This window comes from Uloborus diversus, chromosome 4 (assembly GCF_026930045.1).
Source record: "Uloborus diversus isolate 005 chromosome 4, Udiv.v.3.1, whole genome shotgun sequence".
Classification (NCBI taxonomy): Eukaryota; Metazoa; Arthropoda; class Arachnida; order Araneae; family Uloboridae; genus Uloborus; species Uloborus diversus.
In genome coordinates, this window is record NC_072734.1 from 134,427,914 (window position 1) to 134,450,232 (window position 22,319).

At 31.3% G+C, this 22,319-nt stretch overlaps 1 protein-coding gene across 2 annotated transcripts in view; it reads right to left on the reverse strand.

Moving 5' to 3' along the window:
• Positions 1-1,401: 1,401 nt before the first annotated feature.
• The window catches only part of LOC129220122 (ketosamine-3-kinase-like), a 31,113-nt gene continuing 10,195 nt past the window's right edge, over positions 1,402-22,319 (reverse strand). The window contains exons 3-8 of one of the 2 annotated variants that reach the window (XM_054854466.1): positions 21,079-21,162; positions 12,992-13,092; positions 10,491-10,644; positions 8,001-8,196; positions 7,703-7,877; positions 1,402-3,795 (exon numbers count right to left, since the gene is read on the reverse strand). In XM_054854466.1, coding sequence (XP_054710441.1) covers positions 3,726-3,795; positions 7,703-7,877; positions 8,001-8,196; positions 10,491-10,644; positions 12,992-13,092; positions 21,079-21,162 — 780 coding nt within the window. In that variant the 3' untranslated portion in view covers positions 1,402-3,725. The remainder of the gene's footprint in view (positions 3,796-7,702; positions 7,878-8,000; positions 8,197-10,490; positions 10,645-12,991; positions 13,093-21,078; positions 21,163-22,319) is intronic. The other variant, XM_054854464.1, reaches the window with a different exon arrangement.

Below are 22,319 nucleotides of genomic sequence, written 5' to 3' on the forward strand. Positions count from 1 at the left end.
TTTTGTTTTTTTTTTAAGTTTTAAGCTATACTCGAAGCCAAGCAATCTAAACCAGCACCCACACAGGTATTGCTTTGGAATCAGAACATGGAGAACCTTGCGAACACCATTTTTAATGTGCACCACCAACCATTAGCAAACACATACCTGTAGGATCTTCAACCAGCTGGCCTCAAGCCCAAGATTTTCCAGTTAAGAATTCAATGTTTTACCAAGTTGGTCGCTAAAGTCCCATTACACTTCACACTCCAGGATCCCCCGTACTTACCACTAAACATGATTTAACTGGTTGAATGAGGCACTGAAGACAGCTCTGTAGGAGCCAAGCACCCCCCCCCCCCCCCCGGGTCTTGATTTGGAATGGGAACTCTAAGGACTTAGTGACCACGAAAATATTTAACATGCCCTCGCAACCATTGAAGAACAGAGGATTTTCGACAGGCTGGCTCTCGGGACTCTCTAGCGACGTGTTCGAGGCTTTACTGATCAGGCCACCACGAACTACTCCACCCATTACAGTGAGTCTCTGATGAAAGGCAATATAATTCTATAACTTATCAAGTTTCGGATGATATTTAACAGGAACATGTTAAAAATGCAGAAAGAGTTACCCATTGTTGTTTGAAAGTGGTTTGATGGTTGTTTTCCATCCATTATCATTCAAACCAGTAACTTGATAATTCATAACTTTTGACTTGATAATTCCCTGTCTGGGGCTTCCCCAGAGCTTCGATAATGAATGAAAAAATCAAGTCAAAATCACCAAATGCAAAAGATGTTAAATAAACGAAAAATAGTATATTAAATCAGGAAATAATAGGAAGTTTCTTAAGAACAATTTTGTTTAAAAAAATCTAGCCACAACACCAGCAAAAGGATCTCATTTTTAACAACTACCTACTTCTTAGCATGAAAGCTTAGGATTGCCACACAGCACCATAGAGGTAGTGGGTGCATTCCTTAGAGCAGGAATATAAATGGAGGGAGCTATTCCAGTCATTGGCCAAAGTAAAAGCAAAGGCTACGACTCCAAGTGTTGTGACTCAATAACGATGAATGGTTGACACGTTTTATGTGAATCTAGCGAATGAAACCTCATTTCTTCCAATACTTTGCTTTAAAATCTATCATATTTTGCTAATGAAATTACAGTTTAGTAGAGGATTTTACTCAGACTTTTTCAGATGGGGGGGGGGGGGGGGGTAATTAAATAAACAGACACACTCAGTGTTCTCACAAAAAGTAATCTACAAAAGCACAATTTATAACACTCCTGCGAAGTTTTGTACATGACCTGCTGAAAATGTTATAGATACTTCCATGTGCCAAATGTTAGTACTTGACAATATTTCATTGCTATTAAAATAAATAAATAAATAAAAACTTTCTTTTATTTTGAGCATTTGATTGAAATTACAATACACACATGACAAATTGATGTTTCATACATTTCAATCAAAACATTAAAATAGCTTTGAAAAACTTTAAATGTTTCACACACACACACAAACAAAATTATTTTGATTTGAGCATTAAAATAATAAATAATTAACAAAATTTGACAAAATGGATGGGTTGTTTAAAATAATATTATTATAAATTTTAAATAAATAATGTCCAGCACTTTTTGATTTTAAGTGTCAAAACATATCACTATAAACACTCTGGTTTGTATTTCCTGTTAAAATGAATGAAATATTTATAAGATAATGAAAAATTTTCAAACTGAAGTAAGTTCTCTAAACAGTGTCATGGTTCCTAAACATTGTCATGAATCATAACTAATCCTTGCATAAGAAGAAATTAAAACTATGTTCAGAAATATTCGCAATCAATGGGTGTTTGAGTTCCTTTTGTTAAACTAGTTAACAGATCATAAATTCTTCGAGTTCATGAGAAAAAAAAGCTATCGCAGTTTTTAATGCAAATGAAACGATTGTCTGTTTCAGCTAAATATGACACTAGCACTACATTAAACTAAAGTCAGAGCAGTCAAAACTGTTTTCTGCTTTTGAGAGAAAATAAACTTTTTTCTTTTTAAAGGAAAACAAATTGTAATGAACATGTTTCAAAACTGATTTTAAACGTGCCCAACCCCATATCTTGTGTCAAAAAGGTTTTAGTACTGCAATCCTGAATTTTGAAATGGGTTAGTTTCTGGGATTCGATTTTATGCTTGTTTTAAATTTGAAATAATATCAAATCATACTTTCCTATTTAACTTCTTTTAGCATTACTTCAAGTGTTTTGTTTTTGAAAAAGTTCATTTCCAAGTGATAAACTATGCAAAAAATAGGCAAAAAAAGAATTTGGTGTTTCTTGCATTTTTTACAACTTTTATTGCCATTAGTCTTTGACTAACGGACAAGAAATATAAAATTTGGCTAAAATGTGTCACATGTTAATATTTATGTGTTCAGATTTTTGCGTGCTGTTAGGGAAAATATTTCAGAACTTTTATCTCATAAATAAGTATGATAATTGCTGAAACTAAATTGCTGAAATTTAAGCAAGTATATAACGATAATTATTTCAACAGAAGTACATAACTTTTTGAAACATCCATTAAGGGAATTGTTCCATGATTTTACACCCACTATGTTGAAGTTTTCAGTAATGATCCAAAATTCGGTAAAGTTTCTAGTTAGTGACTTTACGGTCCCAATCTACAGGAACATGATTAGAAAAAAAAATCCTTTAGAACATATAATATGTTTAAATTGCATCCCAGTTTAATAATTAATATTGGTTTTTAATTGCTTAACTTTGGGTGTGAGGCATATTCCCAAAAATATGGTAAAACTTAAATCTCTAATGTCACTTCATTGAGGCAACAAACTTTTTTGCATTAGAGACGAGCCCTCAATGAAACTTGCACACTTTGGAAAAGTCATCTCTAAATATGGAAAGATCTTTTATAATCTAATCACGTTGCAATACATTAAATATGCAAAAATTAATGGTGAAATAAAAAATAACTATATACAGTTACTCACAGATACAGGAAACATATTATTTTTTATGTGTTATGCATGCTCATCACTGACATGAAAAGGATACATTAAGAAATGCTACTTTTTTGTGAGATTTTTTTTTTCTTAATGCTTGACGAAGACTACAGTATTTAGAGTGATAAAATATCACATTCATAATAAAAATTTATATTTTAAAATGTGCTGTCTTTACTTATAGTATATTGTTCAAGATTTAGTTATTTATAGGTTGAATAAAAGGCACATTATCAAAAAGCATTTCTGCACTTTAAGTGCGAAAGGTATATTTTTACAAAAATTCAAATTTCACTTTATATGCATAATAAAATTAATGAAAACATTTGTTTATAGTTGAAAAAGCACATCTTTATAGCTTCTTCTAAAAACAATACTCTCATTACTTTATTACTAAAATATTTTCTTTATTATCACTAATTTTGGAGCACATCAAAGGGAACTCAAATTAAGGATAAATATGAATGAAGAATAATTCACAGAAAATGAAATTAACACTTCAACATAATCAGAAATCATTTGGAAATAATTTGAAAATTAACTAAACTATATTACTGGCACTTGTGAGAAATTCAATTGGGTATTTATCCTAATGAAGTACAACATATAGTTTGGAATGTTAATTATATATACAAGGATTACTTTCACAAAGACATGATAAATATGGCAACATTTTAGTTTTTAAAATCAATTAAATTCAATTTGCAATTTTCTATGTTAGTCATCCTTCAAAAGACGTTTCATAATGGAAATTGACGAACTCCTGTATCCTCCTCCAAAGTGATTCCTAAATGAAAGAAAGTGATAATTTTCAAGCCACTAATTTTTGTATTAGATAATTAAAATTCATTGCACTTGAGATTTTAATTAGAAAGAAATATATTATTTGCTTACAGAATAATTCAAATCTTGGATTTTCTAACATTTTCATTAAAAAAATATGAGAAAACTTTCAACTAATACGTGTAAGTTAATATTCATTACGTACATATAATGTAAAAAAAGCAGTCGAAAAACTTTGTACTAAGAATTGAGTAAAATATGACAGCTGGTGTGCAAATAAAAATATTAAAAAGAGTTCAAAACTCAGCAAAACAGCTGTTTTGAGGCCTGTGGAAAGCGCTTTAGATTGTCTTAAATTAAGAATGTTGTAACATCACTTTTTGTGCTTTGAGATTGATGAAGTGTTCAATCTAACTTGGTCTTGCTTAAAACAAAATAGTGTTTTGTTTTGTTTCCAAAAAAAAGTATTCAATACTTTTATTTTTGACAACAATGTTTTCCGTATGATCGAGGGTCTCTTGATAAGCAACTCTTCAATTTCAAGCAATACTTACATGCGTTATTTTGAATTTAAATTATGTAGCATTTCACACATGGATTTTTATGTCAAGTATGTATATTATATTTTTGTTCTGTTGCACTTGTCTCTTCGTAACCTAAGTCGTCTGTTATCTATTTTAAACTCCATAGACCCACACATCCAAGTTACTGTGGAAGTGGAATCTTGAAATCAACTCTCTTTATTGGAAGCTTCTGCAACTCATCTAAACAATACTTTTATTGCTACTGTTTTCTGCAAATTTTTCCCAGTCACTCTTTCTCCTTATATGTTATCTGGTCATTCCCTCAACTAAAACTGGCCTCTTTCAAAACTTTATTTTCTGAGCGCAGTCTATTTGTTCTAATTCCATTTTGCTTTCCTCCGGATTGAATTTGTAAAAGCATAGCATCGGATCGGGGGTTTCCAATTGACATCATAGATACCATTTACAAGAAACTAATTGATTCAACTACTAAAAATCAAACATAAACTTTGAGAATTGATTTACCTTTGTTGTGTAACTTTTTTTTTTTTATTCAAAGAATCAGTCATAAGATAGCTAAAATCTTGAAAATATTTCATTTTTCTGCCATCTTTTCCCAAGTCAATAATTTGAAAATTTTTGCAACTTAAACACTCCTCCTTTAGGGACTTGACAGATGATGTATTTATAGTATTTCCTGTCAGTGTGGGTTTCAGGGCTCAAAAATTATACTGCCCGACATGCCAGGGCATGTAAAAATTCCGATCGGACATGAATCTTTTACTCTTACATGCCCAGCCCAAAAACTTTATTATTTCGTATTTTATTGAAAAATTACCGTATCCTTACTTGAAGCTCAAAATTTATTTCAAGACCTACTGCTAAGATGGTTTGCTTTTTCCAGTTTGTGCGGAAGTGATCCTTCCCGTTATCTATATTATTAAAATCTGTTCGCCTCTCTCTGTCTGTAAGTCTGAAGCTTGAGCTTCTCGAAAACTGCTGCGAGTCAAGAGCCGAACGAGATACCGATCAATTCAAAATTTTCTTCTAAGAAAACAACAGGACCAATATTGTAATTGCACAACTTTAATTAGCCGAGATATTAATTAAAACATGAATTAACATTCTGTTATTCAGGAATTTTTATTTATTTCCTGTTGCCATTTTTCATATTGGTGAGCTAAAATTCTAATAATTGTTTCAAAAGGGATTTTTTTGGCTGCTGTCCAAATCTTAAAACAATGTTCGCATCTAGAATTTTATTTTAAATTAGTTTAATTTACATTTTATTCTGATATATAAACCGTAAAACTACTCTTTCAAACAATTTTTCTGTTTAAAAGTTTACTGTAAATTAGTTTTGTTTCTCTTTTATTCTAAGCAAGGGCGCCCATATAGGGGGGCAAGGGGGGCTCGAGCCCCCCCCCTTAGAAACTAGAACTCTCTTGTTTTTCATATTTTTTTCTTTGCAAAAATGTAAAAATATTTCTTTTCCAACCATTAATGAATAAGTAATTAAAAAATGTCAAATTTTAATGATTCTAATCTGTCCTGAAATTGTTTTTCATGGGGAAAATATCATGCTAAACCATGGTTAAAATATCTGAGCCCCCCCCCTTACAATTTTGCATATGGGCGCGCCCATGATTCTAAGCAATGATTTTTATTTCTTTCTGCTGCCATTTTATATTTGCGTTAATAAATAACATTTTAAGAATTATTTCAGTGGGACTGACATCATCAAAACAACCAACCGGGTTAATAGGTTGTTAAATTCCTCCATAACCTTTATTTATCGTCTTTTAATTTTTTTTATTTTTTACAGCCAACGTTCTTAACTCTTTTCAGCTTATGAAAGTTATTTCTTTAGTTATGTTTCTTTATTATAGTGTAAGTTCCTCATTACCAGCCTCATATTTTGGTAAATTTAGGTGCGGCTAATTATGTTCATTTTGTTGGACTTTTTCCCTTCACACGGGTAGGAGTTTTCAAATTACAATAACTTTCTATTTTCTTCCTAGTTTCTACTTATGAAATTCATTTTGTATAGTTAAAAGAACATGTTAAATTAAGATTGCTTGGATTTCTTTAAATGAAACAGAGTCGAACAAAAAAGTTTGCTTTTAATGATTTTAGCTAAAGCTTAATTGGCATTTGATGACTTGGAATTAAATTAATGCTTATTGGTATTTATTATTCTTGATGCTTTAATTTCATGTAATCAACCAAGTAACATGTGTCTTTCATTTAAAAAACTGATTGTTAACGTACATAAATATTTCAGATATAAGATAAATAAATACCTTTGTGCTGAACAGTCAAGTAAGAAAAACAATGTTTAAAAAAAAGCACAAATTTGCCAATAACAGCAGACACGTGATTCGGCGTTACAGGGAACGCCTTTTTCAATGCAAAAAGTAATGAGCTTATGGATGAAAAGACATCCGACAAAATCTGCTTTTGTCATAAGCTCATTACTTTTTGCATTGAAAAAGGCGTTCCCTGTAACACTGAAACACGTATCTGCTGTAATTGGCAAATTTGTGCTTTTTTTAACGTTGTTTTTCTTACTTTATATTTCAGATATAGCCTATCAGATGTAATTCAGTTTAACGTGAGCACAGATTATAGCTGATAATGCATATATTTTCATCTTTTGTGCTAATTGAAAATTTTCATAACTAATAAGATTTTTGCCAAAAATGTTTTACTGGTGTTTTGCGAGCCTTGCATTACGTGCATTTATTTATTCCTTAACGCGTTAGAAACTAATGTCGGAGTACTACATAAACATCAACTGGACATCTCTTTCATTTTTAGGTAGCCCCCGCAACGCCAGGCACGCAGCTAGTATAATTTAAATTTTGTTAAATTTAAAGACGGCTTATTATGTACTGTTTATTCAAACTATTTTTTTAATAATTTATATAAAAATAATTCGTCTGATTAATGCTGTATGACAAATTCAAATGCTTTCATTGATTACAATAAGGAAAATTGGGCATGTATCTTTTAGACACACATGCCCAGCAGGGCATGTAAAATTTTAGATTTTTCAATCCCTGGTGGATTGGCATACATAGGGACAGAATAGACATTTGTTTTAATGCTGTATAAAGGAACATGAAAATTGTGTGAAAAAACAGAATTTTAAGCTCTCCTCCATCGCCCAACATATCTGGTCCTCCAATCATAATTTTGATTTTTCATCTGACAAAATTACTCATGGTTGTTCTTCCACTTTTGGGAATCTTACTACATATACCTACATAGTACTCAATAGACTTGCAAAATAACCTTAAGCACATTACTCAATGATCGATGAATAATATAGAATATGATCTATGAATAATATTTTTAAAATCTAGTAAATAAAATTGACCTTACCAATGATTCAAACAATGAAATAGTTTATACACATCTTTCCTTTTGTCAAATCCTATTTGTTTTGGTAGAACACTATGATAGGAATTGTAAAACGACTTGGGAAATCCACCAAACATATCAGCAATAGCAAGTTCATATTCTGAATGGCCATAAAAAGATGCAGGGTCAAAAATAACTAAAAAGAAACAAAATAGTTATAATTTTCAATTTCTCATTTTTACATAAATACAATGGAATAAATAAATAAACTAACAAAATCAATAATTTAAATTAAAAGAAAAAAAAAAAAACAATGTACCTGGACCTTCATTAATTTCAGCTACATTACCACTCCACAGGTCACCATGTAACAGAGATGGCACTACAACAATATCTTTAAAAAATTTAGATAGTTTAAGACTCAATTCTGACCACAGCTCTCTGGCTTCTCGATCTCCAAAATTTGTTTCAATTAGTTGAAGTTGATGACCAAGTCTTTGTTGAGCATAGAATTCCTATTTAAGAAGACAAAACAATAGCTTTCTGTAAAATATAATTAATGGCGAGTACACAAGTTTCATTCAGTTTTTAAATGACTGACAGATTTAAAACAATTAAAGGTTGAAAAAAAAAATTAATTTGAAAAGAAATGCAGTGATTTCATTAGTAGTGGTTTTGTGAGAAAGGGGGGAGGGGGCTTTAACTCCTGCTTATCAGAAAAGGGACCACCAATTTCATTTTAATGATGTAAAAAAAATCAGAACCTTTACAGTGTTAAAATTCTGAGACCAAAAAAAAAAAAAAATCATTTGAATCTTAACGTTTTTAATTCAAATTATGTTTTTCGCAATCATGTATTGTTATAGGACCCATTTTGTTGAGTTTATTGTTTCTACAAATGGACTGTAATGGAAATGGAGAAGAAATTTGCACCTGACACACTATGACTGGTGATTTTCTAGATTATGCTACACGAGGTATATCGATAAAAAAAGTAATGGTCCTTAGGATGTGGTAATAAAGATCTGGTTATTATGGGCCAATTTGCACCCGTGTACTCATCATAAAGATTAAATTTAAAGTGTATAAATTTATGGCATATTTATTCCTTAACAAACTTAAATAATAAGAATTAGTCATCGAGTTTTTGCATTTAGATAAATTTTTGCTTTTTAAGTTAAACTATGTTGAAGTTTTTTCAAAAAAAGGTAATTTCACCCCCCTCCCTTCCTCCCGCCCCAGAACCACCTTCTGGGGTAGGTGACTTAGGCGGCCGCTCCGGGCGGCAAATTTTGAAATTGAAACTTTTTTTTTAAAAGAATGGATAACTGTTTCAGCATCATGAAATTCACTGCTTCAATGCTAAAAAAAAAAGTTGTGAAGTTGCCACCTGTCTAAGTTGACAGCTTTTTTCAGGCACGGAATTAGTCCTTATCATATAAAATCAACCTTTGTAAGTTGACCACCTGTTTAAGTTGACTACTAAAGTAGTGCACCGCAAGTAGTCAACTTACACAGGTTTCACTGTACTTTAGTAGGGTTGTGGGTACTTGTAGAGCAAGAGCCCATGAGTGTCAGACCCACATCACAGTATAAGGGCCCAAAAGTTTTCTGGATAAGCACACCACAGCAGGTAAGAGAGGTTCGCTATTATTTAAGCTGAGTCTCACGCTGGCTTTGGAAGGAAACACATAGCAAAAGTTGCATCAAAAACTGAGTCATTCCATATCAAGTGACCTTGTCGTCTCTACCTGACCATCTCCAATTTGAATAAAATCTTATAGCGGTGCAGACATGCTTTTGAAACTCATGTAAACAAATTTTCAGCTTCCAAGGGTCAAATCCTGAGGACCTAGGATCGATAAAAAAAGGGACTCCAAAAGGACAGATCAGCTTTTTGAAAAGAATAGCCTCGTTTAGCACAGTTCCCCCATTGGAGACCATTTTAGAGCCCACTTTTTCTTTTCTTTTTGAGGTATCCTAGATCCTCATTATTTCTGTCTTGGAAGCTGAAAATTTGCATAGGTTAGTTTCAAAGGCATGTCTGCCCTTTTCTAGAACGTCCTCCAAATCAGACATGGTTGGATGGTGACCACTAGGTCACGTGACATAAAATGAATCTATGATATTTAGCTTTTGCAGCAATTTTATACATCTTTGCTATTTCTTTTCTGCCAAAGTCAGTGCGACTCAGCTTAAATAACAATGAACCTGCTATGACGTCCTTACGCAGAAAATTTTTGAGCTTTTATACTACGATGTAGCTCTGGCACTCATGGGGTTGAAACAGCTTCCCGGAAGAGTCTGTAATGAGCAAGGGGGTGGATAGTTTTAAGAGAGCCTTTGATCTTCATTGGGGACTAATAAACTGACTAGGACCAGCCTAGCTGGGCCCAGAGCATGTTGCTTGATGTCACATTTGTATTTGTATAAGTATGAAAATTGTACAGTTCTGATAAATTTTTTACAAACATGCTCATTACATCTCATTCTTCTTCTTTTCAACTATTTTTTCTCTCAAAACTGTGGTAAAGTAATTCCATTTTCTTCCCTAAATTTCCTGCCACCCAAAGAAAGTCATTTGCAAGAGATTGTAAAGTCACTTCTGTTGTAAAACAATTTTTTAGCTGTAAAAACTCTTTTAAACTTTTGTTAAAGAAGCTATATTCAAAAAACCTCAAACATTTATTTATATTACTGTAGTTTTAGCAACACATCATAACAATAAAGTATTCTCATTTAAGAATAATGAAACAATAAACAGTTTTGGCAACTATATAAATTGTTTAAAATGATTCTTGACACTTACAAACCAATCACTTTTCCAAGAATTCACTTGAGGAATGTAACCACAACAAGTAGTGCAATGAAATCCAAACTGATCAATATGAACTGGACTTTCACTCTTGCTTTTATGAACTGAAGAGTCATTACATTTTAAACTTGCATTATGCAAATGCATCCTGAAAGAAATATTTTATAAACATTGAATGAAAATGGAAGTGGAGAATTTACAATAAAATGCTTAGTTTCCTACTTTATGATCTTTACATTTGTATTAACTTGTATAACTCTTCAAACCCTTATTAAGTCTCACTATATATCCTTCATTAACAATATGTTATTACAATTCATTTTTAATTTTTTGCAAATTTCTGGTTAAGTACGCCCAGATTTTGATAACCTAACATATCCCAGAAAATGCAGATAAAAATACAAAACTATGTCCTAAAAACAGCAAAAATACCATTAAAATAGTAATAAAAAATATATTCTAATATTTGGACAAGGATACCAATCTAATAAAAAATAGTAACTTCCTTGAAATTACAACTGTACGAACATGTATTAAAAGAAATAGATACAACAAATTATCGCTAAAGCAGTGATGATAGTGGACTCAAGTAAAATTTTTCAAAGACGGTGAAATTTTCGGATACAATGAGAAAGCTCGACCTCCCTTCCTCCCGTAAAAACTCTTCAAATAAGTTGGCAATAGTAATTGAAATCATTGGAAAAAGCTAAAGTAAACTCCCTGCTATCCGCGGATAGTCCAAATAATAGGTAAAAAATAAATAAATAAAAAAAAATTAAAAAAAAACCATACTACCGTATACAATAGATAAAAATTATGAATAACACTCACACATACATTTAAATTACAGCTAAAAACATAGCTACATTGCAACTACTAACATTGAATGTAAAAAATGTATGGAAAAGATCAAAACAAACAATAACACAATCATAAGTTTAAAAAAACATTCAATTGTAGTTTAAAAAATAAAAAAGAATGTGAGAAGACCCACGGACAATACAACTACTGATAATTGAGAGATTACTGCATTTTAAAAGTTTTTTTTTTTAAACAATTTTTCAATTTTAGAATGTGTTGTCAGCCCAAAATGTTCGGAAATAACAACTCAAAATTTTCAGAAATTACGGATGGCATAAACCCCTGCACTAAAGTCTGAACAAAATCTAACTTGTTAAAATGATAAACAAAACTGAAGAAAGAAGGAGAGATAAATAACATCTGATCTGTTATACATTTTAATATTTTTATCAATTTTAATGTACTTTAAACCTCTTTCATGAAGTTATAAAAGATGTATTTCAGGGGTCCCTGCTGATGCGCTATAGTGCGCATAGGATGCAAGATGCTTGAAGGGACCTGATATTTTAAACACAGCGTGTCACAAAGGATACGTTGACCTCTTAGTCACTGAGGAGCATTGATTTAGGTGCCTTTTTCTCTTGATTCACTTTTTCCTATTTTGTATTTAATTGTATTTTTCTGCTTTAAATTCGGAAAGTTAATGCAGAAAGAGGGGAAAAAAATTCTTCCCCTTCAGAAATAGTCTGCAGACTTCCTCAAAAATCTGCAACAGGCATTGCACATTTTCTGCTACCAGTTATATACAGGATGTCTTTTAATTAACTAACAACTTGAAACTGAAATAAAACAAGAATCATTGCAGATAGAACTGTAAAACTTTTTTAATGAAATGAACATGCAAAAGGAAATCAAATCAGAATGTTTTCAAAATAAGAAACTTCAGAGGCGATAGTTTTCTCAATCCAGTCCCGAAGTCATCAGTAACTCGTTCATGTGTTTCTCTTTTAACATTTGCAAATGAGTCATGGACTTCTTGGGGCTATTGAGGTTTGTTGGCATCTTCTTTTACACTAAGTCTTTCATGTGACTCCAAAGATAGAAGTCACATGGATTCATATCCGATGAAAACAGTGTCCAATGTAATGCACCAGGATGGTTGTTCGGATCTTGGTAAGCAATAACCCTGGTTCCAAACACAATGTTAATGGTGTCAAACATTCTTCACCACATAAATACCAATTTTTAACAATGAATATGCGGTCTTTGGTTAAATATCGCACTTTGGGAGACATTTTCGCAATGGCATGAAACCAATGTGAAACAGTTTCCTTTTATACCCTCCCCCACTGCATTAATCAGCAGCACCATGTAGAGAGTCTCTGCGAAGTTATTTCATTTTAAAGTTGTAGGAAAATTGAAAGACACCCGGTATATGCTGCATTTACATTTTGTAAGAAATTGTGCTCACTTGAGTTGGGACAGTATATCTGCTCTTAATACAGATAATTTGAAATGGGGAAAAAATGTGAAAAAATTTAGTGAGGACCCATGCTTTTAAAAATGGACTCACGTTTTTGAAAAGTATAAGCCCTAAGGACCTCTTATTCATGAGTTGTCAACAGGATCCTTGTATCTGTTTATTTTAATACAAAATTAAAGGTAACTACATTAAATAAGTATTTATTTAATACTTTGCCAATTGCTCTCCAAGCAACTCTGCATATTTTGACAAGCCGGACATATCAATGTATTCCATGGCAACAGCAGCACCAGATGAGTTTAATTTTATAACCTAAAAAATATAAATTGTAAATAAAAACATATATACACATATTGAGAGAAAATACACCAGAAATAATCATACTCATCTTCCTTCCCACCCTGCCAAAAATTTTAGCCTTCACACATAAAGCTTTAAACCTCCACAAGTTTCAAATTGAATACGCTGATTTTAAAACAATTCAGTTCACTTCAGGTGGAATATATGTCATACAATGTACAACACTTTTAAAATTGTGAAACATTCTGCAGAAAGTAAAAGCAAGAATGGGGCGAAGATTTTACCTATTTAACTACGGTAAGCTCCCGATTAATTCGCTCAAATAGGACCAGGGTTGAGGGTAATCTGGATTAGCATAGTTCCAGTCAAAGAGAATTCAAAAATATATACATGTGATCAATGAAGGCATTTTTTAGAATTTCATTAGACAACTAAACAACATGTCATTCCTTTAATTAATTATAAACAATTATCATAATAAGCATTTTTAAAGTGAGTGCACTCATTTAAAAAGCTTTTTACACATCCATTAGGAGGAATGTTTAAAAAATTAAAGCTCTTTCTTTTTTTTTTTTGATGAAAGGTAGCAGCTTGACAACTTCATGAATTATTTCAGCATTAAAAAAAAAGCAGTTTATAAATGGAGGTAGTTGAGAGCTAGTGTTCATTGTGCTATCATGCATAGTAGGTACTCATTATGCTATGTGTCATTCATAGCATAATGCCACTTCTATTGTATTTGCTCCTCCTTCAAAGAATATGATGGGGGTTACATTGTTGGAGCCATGGTCATTGTGAACCACATGCCCCCACCCTTTTCTTTTCTTTTCTTTTTTTAAATTAAGAGAGTGATACATTTTAATGCCCTAGTGAGGGATTTCCTTTCTAAAGCTTTTTTTTTAAATTTTTGATATTATAATGCATAATTATAAAATTTTAAATTATATAACAACTTGTTTTTGATTTTTTTCACTTAAATTATTGCAGTCAGTGAAAGAGCAGATCTGGTTAAACAGAGGCTGGTTAGTTTACAGACTACTCTACTACTACTAATGAGTGGAACAATATAAACAAAAAAGGTTAAGTGAATTAACTTTATCAAATCATACTATTAGACTATGCATGAAATACTGATTTTCATAAGAATGAATTAAATGAGGATGTAAATCTGTAATTTAACTGCTAAACATTGGTCTTCAATCAATAAAGTATCCAATTTCAACTTTTTGCCCACCATTCTACAGTCTGCGTTTTGTATTCCATACTAACGATAGGGTAATGTTGGAATTTGATATTTTTTCCTGCATTATTTTCAGCCAAAAACAAATAAGCAAAGTTGTACAATAAAGCACAATGACAAATTTATAAACTGACAAAAATTCCAAAAAAAAAAAGCAAAATTTTCAGATAGTTGGCCTTGCTTAATCGAATATTGTCGGTTCCTAAAAATGTTATTTAATAAAGTGGGGTATTTGATTAAGCAGGGAAATTTTATTGACCTTTCTAAATTAAAAACATTTGTCTTAAAATGTAATAATATTAAATCAATAGCTATATAAAGGAAATATTTAATGTTAATGCTAAAAGTTTTTGAAATAAACAACAAAATAATTTAATAACTAGTATATACTATATCACAAGTACATTAGAAAATTATAAACAGTAATTTACAACTTGAGTTATGAAACCTTTGTTTTGGCACCTTTCTTTAGTATGTTATTTTTTGAAAAATTCCGTAATAGGGAATTGCTTGCTTAAGGTCTTTTAGGAACACTTTTATCAACAGATATGATATATTTCTAACAAAACACTAAAATAAATATGGCAAAATCGGTACTCAATTTTTAGTGGTTGCAGAAAAACTACCCCTTTCAAAAATTTGCCGCCAAACACTATAACTTAACTAGTTTTTTTTACAAAACCATTCTACCAGAGAGCAGCAATATAACTACTTCGTTCACAATCCTGATTTTCTGGCTCTTACCCTAATCCCAAATAAGTGTCTTTTTAGAGACACAGAAGGGAAAAAAAACCTCAAAAGATACTTTCAGATAGCCCTTCAATTAGTCCCGCTGCAAATAGCAAACTATCAATACCAACTTAAATGTCTAATTGCTGCTGGCCTGTGTCTAGGATTTCAAAAAGGGAGGGGTTTTGGTTTCAATGTCATTTCATTCTTATCTGCAGTATCAGGAAAACACAGCAGTGTGTCAAATTATTCATTTCTGTTTAATGGTCGCAAAAAGGAACGTAGTGTGTGTGTGGGGGGGGGGGGGGGGAGGATGGTTTAAATTCCCATAAGATTTGATTTTAAGTAATATTATCAATTCTGTTATTATGTTTTTTCCCCCCCGGTTGAAACTTGTTTATCCAGCCCCCATTTATCTGGATCAAATTTTTAGTGCTAAAAAATATATATTTACTTAAAAAATAATTTTAAATTATAATTGCAAAAATAGAACTAGAATTAGGCTAAACATTCGGTTTTTGTTTTGATCGAACATAGAGCTCCTGCATACAACATACAATAAATTAAAATACTGATTTACCAAACAATATGACGTACTTTGGAATGTCAGACCAAGGCCACTGCAGCTGAAAGAAATGATAAAGTATTTGCGAGAAACGATACTATGTGGTTTTATTAGAAAGCATTGTTTTTGTGCTTTAATAAAATATAAGTCTGCTCATTTAAGAATGCTTTTGCTTACTACCCGGATTTCCGTTTATTCAAATTGCATTTGGTCCAAGTTAGTCCGGATAAACGAAGTTGTACTGTATATGTAAGGACTGTTATGAAACCCACTTCCAAGGAAAAAAATTCTGGCTGTGCTAGTAACATCAGTATTTATACATATGCTTGTTTAGATTCAAACCTTATTTTGTTTACTGTTCGGTTTACTGCAACAAGTACTAAAAAATTTTCAAATTCCCTTATGCTATATGTTTTCTGATTTTATATTCTGAGATTATGCTTGGCAAACTAAATAGGAAGGGGCTCGCTCCGGACGCCCAACTGACATTACCAAACACAATTACTAGGCATCTTCATAACGACAACACTTATCTCTTTTTTTGAAACTCTCAAGTCATCATAACCTCCATTTGAGAAGCAATATTAAATGTAGTCAATGCTTTGTACTGAGAGCCTATTCAACAGTTCCCATCACTGTTTTTCGAAAATGTGATCTTACGATAAAGATAGGGGCATTTATAAATTGCAGGGAAACTTTAAATGGAATGCTGAAATAAAAAGAAAAATGCTGTGCACAAACTTTAACAATCAAGTTGATATTAAGTCAAATATGCACTTCTTTTCCATTTGCTTTTTTATTACTTTTTCCCCAATGGGAAGGGTTTAACCCCTAAACCCCTCCCCTTGGACATGGCCCCGAATTGCTGAACTTGACGCGCTTGTAACAAGAATTTCATTACTTTAATATTTTAAAAATACATTCAGAGATTGTAGAAAGCAGGTTTCGAAAATATCAGATATTTTGATATATATCTGATATTTTCCATCAGCACAAACTTAAAGTCTTTAAAATAGTAAATGCATCCTCAAATCACTCTTTAATTATTATTACAATATATTAAAATATTGATATAATTTTTTAATATATTATTATATCAGTATTTTAATATATTGTAGACTTAAAATTAAGGTTTCTTTCATTATTTATATTTAATATTTCATTTTATATTTTTATCAATTTTAATGGAGTTAATTTAGCATTAGCTGCTTTACTCATTTTTCTTCTATTAGCTACTTTTACACAGTTATATGATTGAAAAATAAAAAATATGCATCTGTCACTGCACAATCATAAGACATTTCTTTTTTTCTGACCAACATGTAATACATAATTAGGCACTTTTAATATAATTAAAATTTTAACATTACTGATAATTTTATGAATATAAAACAAAAAAGAATTACTTTGATGCATTAACAGGGTGGCGACAGGAACTGTGAAAAAAAGTTCCCTGATTTCCCTGATTAAGTTCCCCAAATTTCCCTGATTTACGTTCCCAATGATAATGGTTTTCTTTCTTTGCTCTCATGGGTGCCACTCTAAAAATTGGCCAGGACTGAAAAGCATTTCGCGACACCAAAATGTTAGCGCTTAGTTTGTTTGATGTTTTAGACACATATAATGCTAATTTTTGATGCTGTAATTATATAGTAAAACCAAATTGTAAGATTAAGTAAAAATTAAAACCTAAATAAAAAAAATAACATATCATTGTCAAAGATTTTTAGGAGGTAAAAGTAGAAAAAGAACCTAATAATAAAATACTATAAAAAAACTTACTATTTGTTACTGCAGAAAAAAAGCTTCAGGTTTTATAGTTCATGTTACATAAATAGTTCATATTTCATATAAAAAAAATAGTTATTAAAAAAAAATTCAGGTATGAGATTCTTGGCTATAAGATGCATTGTGATAAAAACTTTAATAAAATTTTCCAGATTAAGGTAAGAATGGTTGAAATCAACAGATTGAGTGACTTTTTTAATTATTTTTTGGGGAAAAAAAACAGCTTATCTTTTTAACTTTAGCAGATGGGCCAGTGTTTTGTCCTCAGAAGAATAAGACCTTTTTTGAGAGTGAGAGATTCAAAAGCAAAGACTTGTTTCATCTATAAAAATCATTTTGAACATGGAAAAAAAAATCCGACGGCCGAAATTTTTGAAAAGACGGAACTCCGTCCCTTGGACGGAAGTGTGGCAGCCATGTTTGCTCTATTTGAAATCCATTGTATATTTGTATAAAATGCAGTATTTTAAACATTTTAAGTTGTGTAAAATTGTTGAACTAAAGATATATTTTAAAAAGATGCTACTTTTTTAATAAAATGGTTAAAAAAACATATCAAGGCAATTTTTTTGGGGTAAAAAACCTTCAAAACAGTATATTAAATTTTTCCACAATGGAAAGATTATGGAAAATTAAAAAAAAAAAAAAACTTTACTTCCAGAAACCACTTAGCATAAGAATTTTAAGAAACTATTAAAATTACTCTTAAAACATATGTGTATTTATGATAGAACTAAAAAGTAATTGAAATTATTTTGAACTAAGTTTTCAAACAGTATAATAATTGTTGCAAGAATAACAAGTAATAGTGAAAGAATAGAAGTAATGTAGTTATTCTTATATAACTAATCGACATATTTATGCAAAACAGATGAAACCATTTGACATCCATTCACAGAGAACTTTTCTCTCATCAAGAACATAGGTTTTATTGAATGAATACAGCATTTTTGCAATAAAAAAATAAATATATTTACTTAAGTACACAAGTTAACTCTATTTCAAATGATTTCAGTATGTAACGAAAAAAATCTTAGATTGCTTCTGTAACAAACAACTTAGAAATGCAAGGAAAAAAAAGGGGGAAAAAAAGCAATTAGTTAATTTCAAAATATATAAAAGAAGAATACAACTTGGTTATAAAATTAAAGAATCATTTAAGTCTGAAGAAAAGAAAACCTTTATAATCTGCGGTGACAACAAATAGTATAACGGCAAAAAACAGTTTTTTTTAATTGAAAGTTCAATTTTAGCAATTAAATTTAAAACGCGAAGAAGTAATAACTTTTAAGCTTTTATAGTATTAATTCAAAAACCAAAAGATTTCTTCTTGAAATCGTGATTACAGTAGCTAATTACTTCGAAACAATGGAATAAAGGCAAAGGAGCTAAGGCATTAATGAAGGCTTCCTCTTTGACTGTATGGTTATTTATTTTGCGTAGCATTGAAAGCATAAAAGGAAATTTCAAGCTAGGTAAAATAAACAACCTAACAGACACAGAAGCAATCTTAGGAATTTCATCCTGTGGTTAATAAGTAAGATTCAATATTTTGACGTGTAGGAGAAAAGGTGTACAAATATGCGGCAGTGTATAATCGCACCTCATTAATTTTACTTTTTTTGAACAGATAATTGGCCGAAAATGCGTACGGAATTAGAGTACTTAATTTTGTAAAGCAAAAAAGAAAAAAAAATTTCTTCATAAAATCAATTTTCCCTGATTTTTTGTTATTTTTTCAAAATTCCCTGATATTACCCTGACTTTTCCCTGATTAATAAAGTTCCCTGACTTTTCCCTGATCTCCCTGATTTCCCTGATCTGTCACCACCCTGATTAATAATGCATCAATACATCTTAGAAATGTACGGTATTTTCCTGCATATTATCCGCGGGCAGCCTATAATCCACAGGAACATACCATTTGAGCAACTAAACTAAAAACGTGAAAAAGTAATTACTTTGAAGGCATAATCAAAATTAATCTGAAACATAATATAAAATATAATGATTTCTTCTTGAAATCTTGATTATAGTATGCTAATTATTTGAAAAACAAAGAGTCAAGACAAAGGAGCAAACGGTCTAATCTTGTGCAAATGACTACCTATTTCACTGTAATCTTGCTTATTCTACATGACCTGAATCACCAAGAGGAACATTCAAGCAATGTAAAATAACCAACATACAGGCAGGCAGCGAGGAAGAACATGCATGCTTCTCTACATAGTATAAAATGAAGTCTCCAAAAAGCGTCTGTTTGTTTGAACTCGCAAAACTCGAGAACTACCCGGCCGATTTCGCTAAAATTTTCACAATTTGTTCCTTTAAGTCCTGAGAAGGTTTGCAGACCAGTTCAAAAACAATTCGATGAATAGTTCTTTTTTTATTCCAGTTTATGCCCAATTTTCACATAAATTCTCGAATATGGGGGTGAAAAATTACTCGCAATTAGTAATATTATATATTGTTGGAAAGGGAAGAATTTTCCGCGTTCTACGCAATTTGTTCTAACGCTCTAACTTAATTGCGGCGGGAGTTATTTACGTTTTTAGTTTGAATTTGTTTAGGCTTAGCTGAAATTTAGGCACTAATTTCTTCAGTAAATTTATCAATGAAAAGTGAGGGAATTGTCCTACAGTTTTCTTTTTGACACCATTGAAAAGAGCTACCTTTTTTACTCCAGATCTAACTCGACCTATGGTCGGAAGTTTAACCCTCTATCTCCATTAGAAAAAAAGTTAGAAGCAAATTAAATGAAGTTCAAAAATCTGTTCTCTATTCAAGTTTTTAACCATTTTATTTTGCGTTTCCATGGTAACGCTTTTTGAATCCATTATTTCCATCTTTCTCATTTTCAATTCTGAAACTTATTTTATTTTGTGTTTCCATGGTTACGCTTTTAAAATCCATCTTTCTCATTTTATTTTAATGTCTTAAAAGTATTTTAATATCTGTCGTCATTGCTTGGAGGGGAAATTTTGCATGATGATTTTTTTTTCTTTTATTTATGCCTGATTGTTGAATGTACGTCACTTGACAAAATTTTTATTTTCAAAATAGACCGGGCAAAGCCGGGCAACGCAGCTAGTCATAAAATAAACAACATTCAGTCAACGTACGGTCGGTCTTGATCCACGTAAGGTCTTGTTCCACGTACGGTCTTGATCGGTGAATGCTACTGTAAAAATATTGAGGTTCAATGCGTTGGTGTTAAGGGGGAAAAAAGTCACAGATAATCTGCGGCTGATTATAATCCGCACCTCATAAACTTTGCCTTTTTTAGCAGACAATCTGCGGATTATACGCAGCAAAATACGGTAGTACATAACTTTTTGGTTATTTGAATAATAAATGAACAACATTGGTATGATTAATATAATTTTTACATTGAAAATACCGTAGTTGAAAAAATAAATGTCGAAAATATCAAAATATCATGATATTTTCAAAATAAATATCGGATATATCGATTGATATATATCGGCGAACCCTAATAGAAAGTAAATACAAATTTTGATGGAGAATACAGGAGTTGTCAAAAATATTTCACAAGTTTTTAAGATAAAAGGGTTCATCAGTTTCATCGAGACTGAAGTGCAACAATAAAATGTATTTAAAATGTTCCAGAGACATGAACAGCATAGTGTAAAAAAATTTCAGACAGAATACTCACTTCTAAAGGTTTTGGCACTTTTACGGTATTTGTTTCTAAAATAGATTTCAAGCTCTCGACTTCTCCTTCAAACATAGTAATTGCCTTAAAAATAAAAATATTTTTTTGAATGAAAATATTTGATTTTTTTTAATATACATAGAAGTACTACAGGAAAACACAAAAAGAGAGGCAGTACAACACAGTCATGGGCACCCATATGCAAAATTGTAAGGGGGGTGCTCAGATACTTTAATCATGGTTTAGCATGATATTTTCCCATTGAAAAACAATTTCAGGACAGATTAGTCATTAAAATTTGACATTTTTAATAACTTATTCATTAATGGCTGGAAAAGAAATATTTTTACATTTTTGCAAAGAAAAAAGTACTAAAAGTAAGGAAGTTCTAATTTCTAAGGGGAGGGGGGCCTCAAGCTCCCCTTGCCCCCCTATATGGGCGCCCTTGCATACAGCACATTGACATTCAACTTGGATAGTATCTGGCTTACATATAAAAATTTTCCCATTCACATGCTAGAAAAATTATTGAGAATCTATTTCTTTCTCATGCAACAACCTTCAATTTAGGCCTTTCATTTTTCAGAGGACAAAGGGTATACATTCAATGTATTTTAAAGGGAAAAATGAAAATAGATGCACAAATGCATTAAGTACATTATGTTTCTTCAATACGAAAGAATTGCAAAGGACCTGACCCCTAAATGATGAGGTTTGCTTCAACTACAAGAAAGTGTTAAATTAAATGTCAGAGTACTGAAAAAAACTTCTGCTTTTCAAAATGTCATTCCCTATAGTAGTGAAGTGATCCACAATCTTTTTTCCAATGTTGGGCTATATATGCACGATACAGCTACCGTCGAACCTCGATATATTGAACTTCCACATATCAAAATTTTCTATATATCAAAGTCCCAGCAAATTTCCATGCTCATTAGATAGAAAAATTGTTTCTATACATCGAAAAAATCTCTATATATCGAAAAAAAATTCGAGACATTAGTAGATTTTTTTCCACTTTAGACTGTTTGTCTCATAAAAAAATGAAAGGTTAGGAAAAAAAATTTATGTTCACTAAAGGTTGCTACGAAACTCAGAAGGAATTTAGGGTAGAGGGGTGTGTAGTTAAGTCATTGTTTCGTTCTGGAGTTCTTAAATTCTCTCAAGTTTATTTTAAATCTTAGTTGCAACCAGTAACACAGTAAAATTCAGTTTCAAGCTATCCCTATTGTCTGTTGATT